General features: G+C 38.5%; 2 protein-coding genes across 5 annotated transcripts in view; one reads left to right on the forward strand and one right to left on the reverse strand.

Annotated features, from left to right (window-relative positions):
- LOC133635009 (guanine nucleotide-binding protein subunit alpha-11-like) overlaps window positions 1-4,737 on the reverse strand; it is a 55,364-nt gene extending 50,627 nt beyond the window's left edge. For 2 of the 3 annotated variants that reach the window (XM_062027690.1, XM_062027691.1), the window contains exon 1: window positions 4,592-4,736. The gene's annotated coding sequence lies outside the window, so the exon portion shown is untranslated. Of the gene's footprint in view, window positions 1-4,591 lie in introns of all 3 variants that reach the window. The other variant, XM_062027692.1, reaches the window with a different exon arrangement.
- A 178-nt stretch (window positions 4,738-4,915) lies between these two features.
- The window catches only part of LOC133635013 (guanine nucleotide-binding protein G(q) subunit alpha-like), a 58,634-nt gene continuing 49,326 nt past the window's right edge, over window positions 4,916-14,223 (forward strand). For both annotated transcript variants that reach the window (XM_062027707.1, XM_062027706.1), the window contains exon 1: window positions 4,916-5,934. In XM_062027707.1, coding sequence (XP_061883691.1) covers window positions 5,799-5,934 — 136 coding nt within the window. In that variant the 5' untranslated portion in view covers window positions 4,916-5,798. The remainder of the gene's footprint in view (window positions 5,935-14,223) is intronic.

Here is a 14,223-nt window from a genome sequence, read left to right on the forward strand (position 1 = left end):
GTCGGGGTCCACTTAAATAAACATTAAGAGGCAATCATGTCACTTTCTCTTCTGCCCTAACTGGATATTCCGACTGATACTGTCAATATTTGCGCAAGGAAGGACTTGGACTAACTTGGATACCACTTTTTAGCGCTTTATTCCCCGCACACGTCTCCTCATTAAACACGCTGCTCTTCAGTCCCATGGCAACACTTGGCGTCAGAAATATTGTTTTCTTCACAGAAGAACACAAGTTTGTTCAGTGGGGCGTGGATTTCATCAATATTTATTCAACCATTAAGAAATGTTGTACCTTTGTCATTTTGAACATTGTCACCTGTTCCCTAATGGAGCCTATTAATGCGCCTATATCTGTTATGTTACCTTTCCTACAATCCCAATACGACTTTGTTTTTTACTTTCGATACGATACCGATATTAACCTGATGTGATATCACTGTTCATATTTTCATTATTTTGTAGTGTGGAATGTTAGAAAAGGTTAGCTCGAGTGAAACTACTCCAAGAACAATGGTAGGTATGAAGAACACTATCATTATGCTGTCTTTAAGCTGAAGTGGAGTGGTAATCTGTCTTTGTCGACACCTAAAGGCTGCAAAAATTCATGAAGTAAATTGAATGATGCGGACACCTTTGTTACATAGCGTTTTAGGAAACATCCAGTATGTGTGAGTAATATGCAACTATAAATATTTGATACTTGTTTATGTTGACCAATGTGCTGTTTTTAGACGGTCAATAAGGACATTTTTGCGTAGGTCTTGCTATCGTGCGCTTAGCTGTTGTGTAGCTGCCAGCTCCTAGTAGCCATTTTTACCTTTTTGTAAATGACTTGGCTAAAATAGAAAAAAAGACCAACCTCGTGTGCTTATTGGATGTCTCACCCCAGCTTGCATCGGAGATTTTAAATGCAATCCGATATCATTTTTCCGGATAATGCACCAATATCGGATATCGGTATCAGATCGGAACGCACCTAATTTAATTTGGTCACTTTTTCCAATTCAAAGCACGCAGCGTCCATTCTTTTTGCGGAAATGAAAGGAAAACACAAGTGGCTCATGAGGTTTGGAATGGTGTTCTCTCAAATACAGGATCTTTGATCATGTTTTTGAAAGAAGTACACCTGTCACATATGGGATCTTTGACTGGCGTTTCTCAGTAGGTCCTTAAAAAGAAAAGAGCACTCTCATCAAATACAGGATCTTTGACAAGGTTTCCCCAAGTAGGCCCTTAAAACAGCAGAGTTCTTGTGTCAAATAGAGGATCTTTGACTAGCTTTTCTGCGGTAGCGCCTTAAAAACAACAGGTGCTTCTGTTATTTAGGCTGGGAGATCATTTTCCAAGCCAGCAGTGGTGTTGATCAGAGATCTTCCACTGTCTCTGCTTGGTGGAGATGTGGCCTCGGCCAACGGGTGGAGTGTTTTCAACGCCTCTTTTCGGTCAACGGTGAGAACCCATTATCAGTTGTGAATCATTCCTACTCACACATTTCTAGAAGTGAGAATATCATACATTTGTAAAATGTTCTGTAAATATTACTGTACAATTTTGCCGACTCAGCAGCCAATTTTTTACCGTAAAATCTACAGTCGTTTTCACAGTGAATTACGGTAATTGGAAAAATGATACCACTTTTATTCTTACTATAAAATTCTGGTGACTGAGGTGCCAGTGTTTTGTTTTGTTTTTAATCTACAGATGTAGTTTTTACAGTGTAATAGTGTTAATGAAAAAATGATACCATTTTTATTTTTACAGTAAAAATCTGTGACTGAACTGCAATTTTTTTTTTTTTTACAATGCACTGTCATAAATAACAGTGTTTACTGTAAATTGAAGATACATACCACTGTTATTTTTACGACAATTTTTTTTGTAAAATCTACAGACGTGGTTTTTACAGTGCATTACTGTAACTGAAAAAAATTATACCATTTTTATTTTTACAGTACAATTCTGGTGATGAACTGCCGTTTTTTAAAAATATTAAAATCCACAGATATTTTACTAGTGCGCTTGGAAAAAAACATCTGTAGATTACTGTATATTGAAAATTGACACCACTGTTAATTTTACAGTAAAATTTTGCCGACTCAGCAGACGATTATTTTTTACCGTAAAATCTACAGTAGTTTTTACAGTGCATTACGGTAAATAGAAAAATGATACCACTTTTGGTTCTTACAATACAATTCTGGTGTCTGAGCTGCCAGTTTTTACCGTAAAAACTACTAACAATGCACTGTCATAAAAAACACTGATTACTGTAAATTGAAAATTGACACCACTGTTAATTTTACAGTAAAATTCTGACGACTCAGCTGCCAGGTTTTTTTTTACCATAAAATCTGACTTTTTTTTACGGTGCACGGTAAAAAAAAAATTCAAAAAATCCATAGATTACTGTAAACTGAAAATGTATATCCCTATTAATTTTACAGTAAAATTCTGGTAGTATTTTATAGTAAAATATACTGACTTTCTTTAAAATATTATAAAAGTGTTTTGAGTTCAGAAAAAAAGAACATTTCACACGTGTCTAATTGTATTTTTTTGGACTGTATGTGTTGAAAATCCAATAAACAAATGTATTTTTTTTTTAATTTTTTTTAAGTATTTTGACTTGAGGTTTAAAACAAAAAAAGGCTTGGGAAGTTTTTGCAGTTCATTCATAAACTGGTAGTTTACAACTTTTCAAATCTCACAAGACACCGAAATTTGGGTTTTTATTAGCTGTAAATTATAATGATTGAAATGATTATGAAGTACATTCTTGAAATATTTCACTGTGTGTGGTGACTGTCTTTGTGGGTCCCACAGTGGAAGTAGTTGAGAGCCGTTGGTATAGATGATCTTTGACCAGTCCAAAGTATTGTGTTTGCATTATGAGTATTTTATGTATTTGGTGAAGTACAAATGTAATGAATTATTGCGTTACCTGTTGGACTGAAATGACAGGTTTAGTTTAGCTCAGGTGTGTCCAAAGTGTGGCCTGCAGATAATTTTCTAACGGCCCGCGGCACAATCCATAAATACTGTTAAAATAGTGGAAAAAAAGAGCAAACAGGTGAAATGTAACGAGAAAAAGTTGCAATTTTGCAGGCTGTTTTTTCTTTAAAGCCGTCATTCCTCAAAAAATAATAATGAATCAAAATCAACAAATTGTTGATCTATTCAAGGTTCCAATTATTGCGCATCAAATTTTCCACTTTGAAATATTTTGGGGGGAAAATGTTGCATATTTTGTGTATTTGCCAAACAAAAACGTTTTCCATAAAACAAACAACAAAAACATGAACAAATGACTTTTTAAAAACATTTTTATGAGTGGGACCCATTTGGATCCCAAAGAACTTTAGTGGGACTTTTTTTTAAAACTGTCATAGCTCTAAAAGTATAATGAATGTGAGTAATAATTGACCCGTTTAAGGCTCCAATTACTTCACCTCAAATATTCCAATTTGAATAGTTTTTTGGAGGAAAATGTTGGATTTTGGTGTTTTTACCATAAAAACACGATTTTGACTAAAAGGTCATGAAACTTTTTTTTTTTCGACAGATAGACCTGAAGTTGATCTAGAAAGTTAAGCCTTGACTAAAAAATAAATTTTTACATGACTTATTTTTTACTTTTTTATGACTGAGACCCTTACGGGTCCTCAGGACCAAACTTGAGCAGCCCGAAAAGTAAAAAAACCAAACATATCAAATATCAAAATGGTGGAATGCGCTCCCAACAGGTATAAAAGAAAGGGCATCTCTATCCTCCTTCAAAACCGCAATAAAAGTTTACCTCCAGGCAGCTACAACCCTAAACTAACACCCTCCCCGGATTGCTAATAATCAAATGTAAACAATCAAATGCAGATACTTTTTCTTTTGCCTTCTGATCTCTCTCTCTCTCTCTCTCTCTCTCTCTCTCTATGTCCACTACTTGATGTCCATACCCCCCCCCCCCCCCCACCTCCACACCCCTGATTGTAAATAATGTAAATAATTCAATGTGATTATCTTGTGTGATGACTGTATTATGATGATAGTATATATGATAGTATATATCTGTATCATGAATCAATTTAAGTGGACCCCGACTTAAACAAGTTGAAAAACTTATTCGGGTGTTACCATTTAGTGGTCAATTGTACGGAATATGTACTTCACTGTGCGACCTACTAATAAAAGTCTCAATCAATCAATCAAACCCCGCGTGCTCTAATCTTTTTTCATGGAAAACATTTGGACAATCCTGATGACTTAAATGTAAAATGTATGACTTGTTTTTCAACATTTTCATGAGTGGGGCCTTTTTGGATCCCCAATAATTTTAGTGCGCCCCAAAAAATAACAAAAAAACCTGTCATTGCTCAAAAAATCATGATGAATTATTGACCTGTTTAAGCTCCAATTACTTCACATCAAATATTTCACTCTAAATATTTTTCTGGGGTAAAATACTGCATAATTTGTGTTTTTTTGCCATAAAAAAATCAGGGTTTTGACAAGAAGGGCATGAAACATAAAAAAACCTTATATTGACAGATAGACCGGAAGTTGATCGAGAGATTGAACATAATATTTGACTTACTTTTAAATTTAGTCCTTGAGGGGAACTCTAAAGGTGAAAAACTCGACATTGTTTGTGTAAATAAAAATATCAAAATGGCCCCCGCGTGTTTTGATGTTCTCCCGTGCTTCTCCCGCCCCTTGTTCAGCGCGTGAGCGACAGCAGGTGGGCGTGGCCGCCGTGCACGCCCCCACAAGGAAGACGTCCTCCTCAGACAAACTTGCAACGTCGTCAAACTCGCAACTAAGCCCCGCCTTCCCACGCCCGGAAACTGTAGTTCCATTCGCCCGCCCAGCTGTCACTCAGTTAAAAAAAATGCCGTGTGACGTCATGGGGCAGCGCCACTCCAGGCAGGCAGGACGAGGAGCGCAATTCCATAAGGGGGGAAAAAAACATCAGGAGCGATGACTTGTTCTGGTTCTAAAGTGCCTATTTGACGATTTAAGGGTTATTTGGAGAAACGAACTTGCTCGGGAAAATGACGTTCCTATGTCAGTTTGTGCTTTTTAGCTGCAATTGCAGGGGATGGCTAACTAAGCTAAGCTAAGCTAAGCTAACAGTTATCCTGTCCATTTTAGCCATCCCTGTCCACCCCCCTCCTGCCCTCCTGCCCCGCCTTCCCTCCCCTCTCCCGGGGGCGCCTCGGTCTCTTGTGCGCTTGTCAAATGCAATGCTTGTCACCGTGTGACGCCGGGGAGCTCGTCGACGTGTGAGTGCGGGTAGATGGCTTGTTGCTACCAGTGCGCGGGCGGCTCGCTTTGCAGGAGGCTCGGAACAAACGTGGCCGGCGGCGTCGCGCTGTCTCCGGGACTCCAGTAGCTAGTGGTCCATTCAAGGCTCCAGTAGGTTAAAAAGCTGCCCTTTTCTTGGCTAAGCTTCGTGGCGGGGATTGGATGAAAAGTCACACCAGGAATCCAGTTTTGACACCCCCACCTCCCTCCACGTTAGCAGCTTGCAGGGAACACGCTAGCTCCTTTTTTGCCATGGCAGGGATCTTTTCCACTTTTTGGCATTTTTTCTTTTTTCTCTAAGCTTTGCAAACCGATCATTTGCATTGGACGCCAAGTCTCGTCGCTGTCAAATATTCCTCAGCAAAGTAGAAAACTCATTCTTACTTGCAGGGGCGCTCCAAAAAAAAAAAAAACAGGATTTCATTTGCAGCCACTTGTGAGCTTGACTCGATAATAATAGTCTGTCAGGCGGACTTCTTTGTGTGTCTGATGCGGGGATGACTCTTGACTCCATGATGGCTTGTTGCCTGAGTGAAGAGGCGAAGGAGTCCAAAAGGATCAACTCCGAGATCGAAAAGCAACTCCGGCGGGACAAAAGAGACGCGAGACGGGAGCTGAAGCTTCTTCTGCTGGGTAAGAACTTCCATCATCTTCGTGAGGCTTTTTCATGAGAAGGGACGAGCTGTCCCTGTAGGATTTTTCTGGAATGTTGCAGCCTTACGTGCTTGAATGTATTCATTAGAACACATATGTATTCATTTTTTGTATGCCTAAAATACGGCTAGCACGAGGTGACTAAATTATTTAGTCAACTAAATTATTTAGTCATATTTTCCTTTTATTTTCAATGCAGCTAGAGCGATTCGGACCGAGAAAGTGACGATTACCCCATTCATTTGAGCGAGGATGAAAGATTCGTGGATGAGGAACGTTAGAGTTAAGGACTAGAATGCAGTGCAAGACATATCTTTTTTCGCTCTGACCGTAACTTAGGTACAAGCTGGCTCATTGGATTCCACACGCTCTCCTTTTTCTATTGTGGATCACGGATTTGTATTTTAAACCACCTCAGATACTATATCCTCTTGAAAATGAGAGTCGAGCACGCGAAATGGACATTCACAGTGACTTTTATCTCCACAACAATACATCGACGAAACACTTTAGCTACGGAGCTAACGTGATAGCAACCACTGTGCCGCGGCACACCAGTGTGCCGTGGGGGATGATGTCATTTCACCTATTTCGGTTAAAAATATTTTTTGCCATCCAGTAATTATAATCGGTAAATAAAGTGCCGTTGTTGAGTGTCGGTGCTGTCTAGAGCTCGGCAGAGTAACCGTGTAATACTCTTCCATATCAGTAGGTGGCAGCAGGTAGCTATTTTCTTTGTCGTGATCACAATATGCAGACGACAGCGGGAGGCAGCGTGCGGGTAAAAAGGTATCTAATGCTTAAACTGAAAAATAAACAAAAGGTGAGTGCCCCTAAAAAAAGGGATTGAAGCTCAGGGAAGGCTAAGCAGAACGAAACTACAACTGAACTGGCGACAAAGTGACGAAAAACACAATGCTGGACGACAGCAAAGACTTACAGCGTGTGGAGCAGACGGCGTCCACAAAGTACATCTGTACATGACATGACGATCAACAATGTCCCCACAAAGAAGGATGAAAACAACTGAAATATTCTTGTTTGCTAAAACAAAGCCGGTGCGGGGAATAGCGCTTAAAGGAAGACATGAAACTGCTACAGGGAAATACCAACAAAACAGGAAAAGCCACCAAATAGGAGCGCAAGACAAGGAGTAAAACACTACCCTAGGGCTGCAACAGCTAATCGATTATAAAAATAGTTGGCGATTAAATTAGTCATCGATTCGTTGGATCTATGCTATGCGCATGCGTAGAGGCTACTTTTTTATTTATTTTATTTTAATTTTAATAAACCTTTATTTATAAACTTCAACATTTACAAACAGCTGAGAAACAATAATCAAAATAAGTATGGTGCCAGTATGCTGTTTTTTTTTCAATAAAATACTGGAAAGGATAGAAATGTAGTTTGTCTCTTTTATCCGATTATTAATCGAAGTAATAATCGACAGATTAATCGATTAGTTGTTAGTTGCAGCCCTACACTACACACAGGAAAACAGCAAAAAAAACTCCAAATAAGTCAGGGCGTGATGTGACAGGTGGTGACAGTAGGGCTGCAACTAACAACTAATTTGATAATCGATTAATCTGTCGATTATTACTTCGATTAATCGGTTAATAATCGGATAAAAGAGACAAACTACATTTCTATCCTTTCCAGTATTTTATTTTAAAAAAAACAGCATACTGGCACCATACTTCTTTTGATTATTGTTTCTCAGCTGTTTGTAAATGTTGCAGTTTATAAATAAAGGTTTATTAAAAATAATAATAATTGCCCACGCGCATAGCATAGATCCAACGAATCGATGACTAAATTAATCGCCAACTATTCTTATAATCGATTTTAATCGATTAATTGTTGCAGCCCTAGGTGACAGTACACCTACTTTGAGACAAGAGCTATATTGATGCATGCTTGGTTATGCTTTAAAGTCATATCCAACGACTTTTTATTGTCAATATCGAGTTTTATATTTTAATGATTTCTGCTGGTGGTGTGCCTTTGGATTTTTTTCAATGCAAAAAATGTGCCTTGGCTCAAAAAAGGTTGAAAAACACTAGGCCAAAAGGTGTACACTATTGCGCCCATAAAGCCCTCTAAAAAAAAAATCCCAAAACCGCCAACAATACTCTATTTACATCTCGTGACCTGAAAATTAACCAACTTTTAGCAATATCGTTATTATAAGCACTACTTTTAGCCGCACTGCACAGAGATAACTAGCTTATGCAGCTGTTGACATATTGAGCTGCTGCTGCATCACCTCTGAGCTGGTGAAAGTTATTCTAGATTCTAAATCATGCCTCTCAGCTGTATAGTAGAAGGATGTGGCCGTAAACCGGAAAGTTGGTCAACTTTGCCATTCAATTGAGATACGGAGATGGCGAGAAAGACACAAAGACGCTCGTTTTCGGCAACCTTTGTTTTTAACCCACGTGAGGATTCTGAATAATTCTTCATCCAAACGGGAAGATACAAACGTCCCATCAGTCTGCATCCCAGTGGGAGCAGACATTGTACACAATGCCGACTGATAAGTGATTATTTTATTATGTTCGTAGTTTGTATATCTTGTTTAGCACTTAGCACTGCTACATAATGCTTAGTGTTTCACACAGCTTCTAAAACTCATCGTCCTTTTTTTCAGGCTCACAAATATAAGGTTCTGTATCATCATTTGTTTCAAAGTAGTCATTGTTGTCTTTCATTAAGTCTGCATGATCAGTAGTGTTGTTGAAGGAATTAGCGAACGCTGTGATACGTTTGTAAAATTAATACGCTGATGTATGCTTCAAATGAGCAAAATATGGAAATATTACATGTTATTATGAATTTGCCTGTTACTATATTACATATTTACAGTGTTCAAGATTTTTGAATGTTTTTATCACGCTTTATAGGTGGAATAGAGCGAATACCAGTGCTTCCATCGTTAGCTGACTTTAGCTAGCATTCATTTACAAGTAAGAATGCATAGAAAAAGAAAAACATGTGTTCTTGTCTTACATATAAATAGTGAGTAAAATGTACAATTCCCTCAACAAAGTGCAGTTCCCCTTAATTTGTTTTTTTGTAACCGTAACCTCAAAAAGCACAGGATTTCAACAAATATAACAAAATATGTTGTATTTCCTCAATCGTGTACATTATTTGGTAAACACAAAAATTGGGGCTTGATAGTGGTGGAGGATTTCAGTTCTGTGTGATGGCTGTTTTCTTTTTTTAATGGTCGGGTCGATTGTCTCCGGCTTTGGGGCTGTGTCTTGTGCAACCTGTTTCTTATCCATGACAAGGGTGAGTCCATAACGTGCCAAATGGCTGACTGAATGATTGAGAGTATGTTTGATTTAATGTGAACAGCAGTGACCCGTTTGGCAATTTCATTGGTCTGATGTGACGGGGCTAAATTTAATGGCCGCATAACACGCTCGTGAACTTGGAAACATCCAATGAATTATCTGCAGTATTGTATAAAGCACAGGGTCCAAAGTGTGGGGAAAAAGTGGTATCATCCAGAAATTATGGTAGACTGAACCCATTTGTCAGATTACTGTTTTATAAAAGCAAACACCACCAAAGACTCCCTTGTTGGCCACTGTGCTGTTATCCACAGGTTACAGGCATTCTCTGCGTATGTTTTACAGTTGAAAACTGCTCATTGATTGTAAACTTTTGTGTATGCGCCAACAATTGCTATCATTGAGAACTTTGTGGCGCCGTTTACTGTATATCAGTTATTTTTGTTGTACTGTTGACAGGATGTTAAAGAGTCTGAGCTACGAGAAAATACAAGTTATGCCATCTGAGCAATAAAGAGTTGATGTTGTTGTTGTTCCTGGTTTGTCTACACAGAAAACAAACATAACAGTGGATGGTGGGTTGCCTTTAATTGTCTTAGGAAGTTTGGAGTTTGCGAGGCCACACGTTTGCAGGGGTTGGTTGAACTGGTGCGATCATGAGCTTCACAAAATCCTATAAGATCTGTGCTAAGTACTCAACTGGTGACCCGGGCAATCAGACCAACCTGCAGTTTCAGTTCAACACTTAGAAACAACAGACATTTTAGCATCAGTTTCCAAAAAACATCTTGCATTCTTTTCTTAAAGAGAGGATCTTTGACTAGCTTTTTTTTGCAATAGGTCCCTATTATAGTCCTTAACATGGCACTGGCAGTGGAATCTGTCAGGTCCTCCAGAGAACCACTGTTTTCTGCAGTGGAATTTTGTGTTTTGCTCTTTCCCCCCCAAAATGTATAATTTTGACAAATACACCCCCCCAAAATGTCCAGTGTAGAGGACACTGTTCTCACGCTATTGAGGTATTGCAGGGTTTGACTGAAGTCTTTTGCAAATCTAAAACAAAACTGTGGTGCTACTGCTAAAACATTGTTTGACAGCACACTTTGTTTAATCTTGAGTTTCATACTGTGGCCAGTTTGTAGTCTCTTATCATATAACAAGGTTTCCCTTACATGTAATGGATTGTGGCACATCGCCACAGCAAAATAAAAGCCGCCACGCCTTTAATATTGAGGTTTTTGTTGTTGTTTGTTTTTTTACATGAAAACTAACTTAAATAATATATTGTATAAATGGATATACTGTATATAATCTATTATTCACACACTACTGGCCGTAAAAGTTTACATCTTAAACTATTATATAAATTAAGGCTGGGCGATATATCGACATACTGGATATATCGCGGGTTTGTCTCTGTGCGATATAGAAAATGACCATATCGTGATATTCGAGTTTACACAGTTGCTTTTAGCTGCAGGCATTACACTACAGGCGTTTCTCACTCTTTCTTGTCTCTCCTTCTCACAGAGACATAAACAAGCGCACCTTTTACGTACGTCACATACGTATACACCCTCGCTGAGCAGAGAGGTAGCAGCATGGCTAAAGTTAGCTGTGGTGCGAGTGGTAATACGAGAGAAAGAAGGTGCCAATCTGGTAACAAATGAAGGAAGAATCAATTCCCAAGAAAAACAGCAGGGGGTCCATCGTCTGGCGGTGGTTTGGCTTCAAGTGGGAAGATGTCGAACAGACAACCGTAATTTGTCAAGTGTGGGGCAAAAGTGTTTCTACAAAAAGTAGCATTAGAGCTAATATGTAGCATCATTTGAAAAGTCACCCGTTAGAGAATGAAGAGTGTTTGAAACTTCGCATGTCAACATCTCCGTTTGGTGCCACACCAACGAAATGCCGAGGCAACCATTTCCACATCAACAACGTATGAAAATAATAGTCCACGACATAAGGAGATAACGTCCGCAGGAACCTACCAAATAGTGAAGGACGTACACAATTTGATTTCCTATTATGCAGCTCATTTTTATTTGACACTTATTGAAATATCTTGTGTGACATCATGCACAGAAGTGCACTTTATTTGTTTTAAACTATTGTAGTGGCGTTCTGTACAAAAAGTGCACTTAAATTTAGTGTTGTTTTGATATGTCATCTTAGTGACATCATGCACAAAAGTGCACTAATAGCTTGTTTTAAAATGTCTCTGACAATCTTGCCTGCTTAATAACTGTTTAATAAATACACTTTTGCTAAATTGACTTAGTTGTGATTTCCCTCTCTGCATGAAAGTTTAAAATGAGCATATATTAATGAAGTATGAAGAAGAATGTTTTAATGTAGACACATTGAATTATCATACTGCTGTGATTATATGCATCAAGTGTTAATTCAAGGCTAAGGCAAAATATCGAGATATATATCGTGTATCGCGATATGGCCTAAAAATATCGAGATATTAAAAAAAGGCCATATCGCCCAGCTGAGCCAATGTTCCTATACAGGTTACAGAACAATTTAAAGGCCTACTGAAATGAATTTTTTTTATTTAAACGGGGATAGCAGATCCATTCTATGTGTCATACTTGATCATTTCGCGATATTGCCATATTTTTGCTGAAAGGATTTAGTAGAGAACGACGATAAAGATCGCAACTTTTGGTATCTGATTAAAAAAAAAAAAAAGCCTTGCCCCTACCGGAAGTAGCGTGACGTAGTCAGTTGATAGCCTCCTCATATTTTCCTTTTATTTTCAATGCAGCTAGAGCGATTCGGACCGAGAAAGTGACGATTACCCCATTCATTTGAGCGAGGATGAAAGATTCGTGGATGAGGAACGTTAGAGTTAAGGACTAGAATGCAGTGCAAGACATATCTTTTTTCGCTCTGACCGTAACTTAGGTACAAGCTGGCTCATTGGATTCCACACGCTCTCCTTTTTCTATTGTGGATCACGGATTTGTATTTTAAACCACCTGGGATACTATATCCTCTTGAAAATGAGAGTCGAGCACGCGAAATGGACATTCACAGTGACTTTTATCTCCACGACAATACATCGACGAAACACTTTAGCTACGGAGCTAACGTGATAGCATCGTGCTAACTGCATATAGAAACAAAATAAATAAATCCCTGACTGGAAGGATAGACAGAAGATCAACAATACTATTAAACCAGGGACATGTAAATACACGGTTAATGCTTTCCAGCCTGGCGAAGCTTAAAAATGCTGTTGCTAACGACGCCATTGAATCTAACTTAGCTACGGAGCTAACGTGATATCATCGTGCTTAACTGCATATAGAAACAAAATAAATAAATCCCTGACTGGAAGGATAGACAGAAGATCAACAATACTATTAAACCATGGACCTGTAAATACACGGTTAATGCTTTCCAGCTTGGCGAAGCTTAAAAATGCTGTTGCTAACGACGGCATTGAAGCTAACTTAGTATAACGGGACCTCACAGAGCTATGATAAAAACATTAGCGCTCCACCTCTGCCAGCCAGCCCTCATCTGCTCATCAACACCCGTGCTCACCTGCGTTCCAGCGATCGACGGAAGGACGAAGGACTTCACCACGATCATCCGTGCGGTCGGTGGCTAGCGTCGACTAGCGCGTCTGCTATCCGAGTCAAAGTCTTCCTGGTTGTGTTGCTGTAGTCTGCCGCTAATACACCGATCCCACCTACAACTTTCCTCTTTGCAGTCTTCATTGTTCATTAAACAAATTGCAAAAGATTCACCAACACAGATGTCCAGAATACTGTGGGATTATGAGATGAAAACACAGCTATTTTGTATTATATTCAATGGAGTACCGATACTTCTGTTTCACTGGTTACGTCACACGCATACGTCATCATCCAAAGACGTTTTCAACCGGAAGTTTAGCGGGAAATTTAAAATTGCACTTTATAAGTTAACCCGGCCGTATTGGCATGTGTTGCAATGTTAAGATTTCATCATTGATATATAAACTATCAGACTGCGTGGTCGGTAGTAGTGGCTTTCAGTAGGCCTTTAAGTATTGACGGTTTTTGAATGCATTTTTAAAGTGATTTAGAGGTAGAATTGAGATGATTTTAAATGTTAGAATGCAAAGGAAAAGACAACCTTTTGTCTTCTTGCCTCTCATAATGATTGTGAAGGATAAGCAAAAATCCCCAAAAAGTGCAGTTCCTCTTTAAACAACTGAATGGATGTACTCTAAGCCTGGTCATTCCATAATTAATTACAGGAGTTGTAGTAGTTGGATGTAAAAAAAATAAATAAATACAATTTATTTTTTAAGGATTTCAGTTATATTTAATGGTATAGTCTAATTTTAGGAAGTGGGGTGGGAGAGGGAAACATGCTATTTGTCCAATGTTCAAGATAGTTTAAATTAACTTTTAAATTGTATTTAACAAATGTTCAATCCAAATAAAAAAGTTAATTGTGTCATGCATTTATACAATTTTACCCTATATTACCCAATAAAATCCCATTGAAATCTCTCTATCAGGGGTTGAAGTCCTGCTACAAACATTCATTGAAATTTATACAACCACCAGTGTGGTGGCACTGGGATCAAGGTGGGTGTAGTGTCTTTCCCAAGGACACAACGGCAGTGACTAGGATGGCGGAAGTTTATTTCCACAAGTTGAAAGGAAACAAAGCGTGAAACTATTCCTTGAAAACAGACAATGTACCTTGTAATCCTGTTTTCTTTGAACTGTAAATGCATCAACGTGTGAAAGCACCTCTAAAACTGACACTACAGCCTTCAATTAGTGGTCATTTTCTCGTTCAAATTACAGGAACAAAGACTCCAGCAGTTTGCAAACATGTGGTCATGCTGAGGATGCGGCAAGTTGCGGTTTTATTTGCATAGTGTGCCAATAAACAAGATCCTGTCAAGCAGGCATTACTGTACATTTTAATAGGTTGATATTTT

The sequence above is a fragment of the Entelurus aequoreus genome, linkage group LG19, assembly GCF_033978785.1.
Source record: "Entelurus aequoreus isolate RoL-2023_Sb linkage group LG19, RoL_Eaeq_v1.1, whole genome shotgun sequence".
In the NCBI taxonomy this organism is placed as follows: domain Eukaryota; kingdom Metazoa; phylum Chordata; class Actinopteri; order Syngnathiformes; family Syngnathidae; genus Entelurus; species Entelurus aequoreus.